The sequence below is a fragment of the Mytilus trossulus genome, chromosome 1, assembly GCF_036588685.1.
Source record: "Mytilus trossulus isolate FHL-02 chromosome 1, PNRI_Mtr1.1.1.hap1, whole genome shotgun sequence".
Lineage (NCBI taxonomy): Eukaryota > Metazoa > Mollusca > Bivalvia > Mytilida > Mytilidae > Mytilus > Mytilus trossulus.
In genome coordinates, this window is record NC_086373.1 from 19,448,504 (window position 1) to 19,450,404 (window position 1,901).

General features: G+C 34.1%; 1 protein-coding gene across 1 annotated transcript; it reads left to right on the top strand.

The window, feature by feature from the left end:
* The first annotated feature begins 239 nt into the window (after positions 1 to 239).
* On the top strand, positions 240 to 1,901 carry LOC134692477 (uncharacterized). The gene has a single exon (XM_063553295.1). It carries the CDS (start codon positions 240 to 242, stop codon positions 1,899 to 1,901), a length of 1,662 nt encoding a protein of 553 aa, XP_063409365.1.

Here is a 1,901-nt window from a genome sequence, read left to right on the forward strand (position 1 = left end):
ATGAAATAAACAAGAAGCACAGCTAGTGACCAATACAACAGGGTGAATGTATGATAATCAAATACAATAAGCAGCAACAAACTGACAACCACTGAAGAATTCAACACGTCCCTGTCCCAAGTCAGGAGCCTGTAGTTAGTCAGTGGTTTTAGTTTGTTGTACAATATATTTGTTTTTTCTTCATTGTTCTTAACATAAATATAGGCCAAATATAATTTTTCTCTTGGAATTTTCAGGTCATGGCATCCAGTAAACCTATTCCATGTGGACCTTGTATAGAAGGAAAAGTAAACTCTGAAGCTGATATTTGGTGTTACAACTGTGATGAAGGATTGTGTTCAACATGTTCTGGACGTCACAAAAGATCGAGATTGTCAAGTGACCATAAAACCATTGATATTAAAAGCTATAACCCATCCGTCCGAGCTATTAAAACAGAATGTGACAAACATGGTCAACAACTCATTTTGTACTGCCCCAGTCATTTAATGCCTTGCTGTGATGAATGTATTTCAAATAGTCATTCAAAGTGTATGGGAATAAAAAGTTTAGCTAGCGTTGTGGAGAAAACCAAGATTGAAAAAAAGAAAGAATCAGTAGAGAAAGATATCAAATCCATCTTACATCTCTTAGGTAAAATTGTATACAGCAAATCACAAAACATTAAAAGAGAAGAAGAATATATAAGCATAAAAGAATTCATTGTGAAAATACGCAATGCAATAGATAAACATTTAACCAACCTAGAGAAGAAGATATACCAAGAAGCAGATACCATCTTGAATCAGGAAAAATCGAAAGCAGCAGATTTAATCACTGAAATTGAAGGAAATCAGAAAAACTTAAAGAAAATGCTAGACCAACTACATACAGTCATACCACATGCCTCAAAACTCCAATCATTTCTAGGTGTTCATCAAATTGAACAAAAATTACATCATTGTCAACGATACATAGATGATCTGGAAGATGACGACAGGGCAAAAGAATTTAACATCAAAATGCAGCAAAACAATGAAATAGAAAAGATAATAAAAAAGTTAGGGTCTTTAGGAGAATTAACTGTTGAGAAAACAGATATGGATTTGAATACAGAAACAAGTGTGAGTAGGGAAGCACAAGTAGAATTACAAGAACAACCAAACATAAACAATATGACCATGAACATTGAGACACAGTTAAAGATTAACATGAGTCTGTTGAGTGACATGATTTGTCTGATGGATGGAAGACTGATAATAGTGGAAAAGTATGAAGGAGTTAACCTACTTACTACTGATGGCAAGCTTCAGAAAAAGTTACCTATATCTGGTGATGTCTTAAGTGTTACACAGATCAATCAGGACACTATTGCCATATCTTATCCCCGGGAGAAAGCCATTAAGATCTTCAATATGGAAAATAAAACAGTAACCAAAGTTATCAAGTTAGATAAAGAATGCTATGGATTATCATCATCAATTGATTCTCTGGTTGTAGGTTTAAATGATGGGGAAATCCGTATTATAGACTTGGAAGGAAATACACTCAAGTCAATACAAGTTGAGAGTCAAATAGACCTGGATTACCTTGTTTACTGTAATGACAGAGTAATCTATAGTGATAGGGGTGGTAAAGCAGTATACTGTTATGAGGGATCAGGTAAACAGATCTGGCAATATGCACAGGATTTATCAGGAATAATGGGACTTTGTACAGATACTTATGGTAACATTATTGTGGCAGATGATCTCTCTCATAGAATGATAGTTATATCAAAAGATGGAAAGGATAGTAAAGTACTACTTAGTGAAGGACTGGCGAATCCTAGATGCATTTGTTTGAAACAGAATGAGTCTTCAGGTTTTATATGTGATGGCTATGGCACAAACTTGAAAACATTTAATTTATCTTATATATAA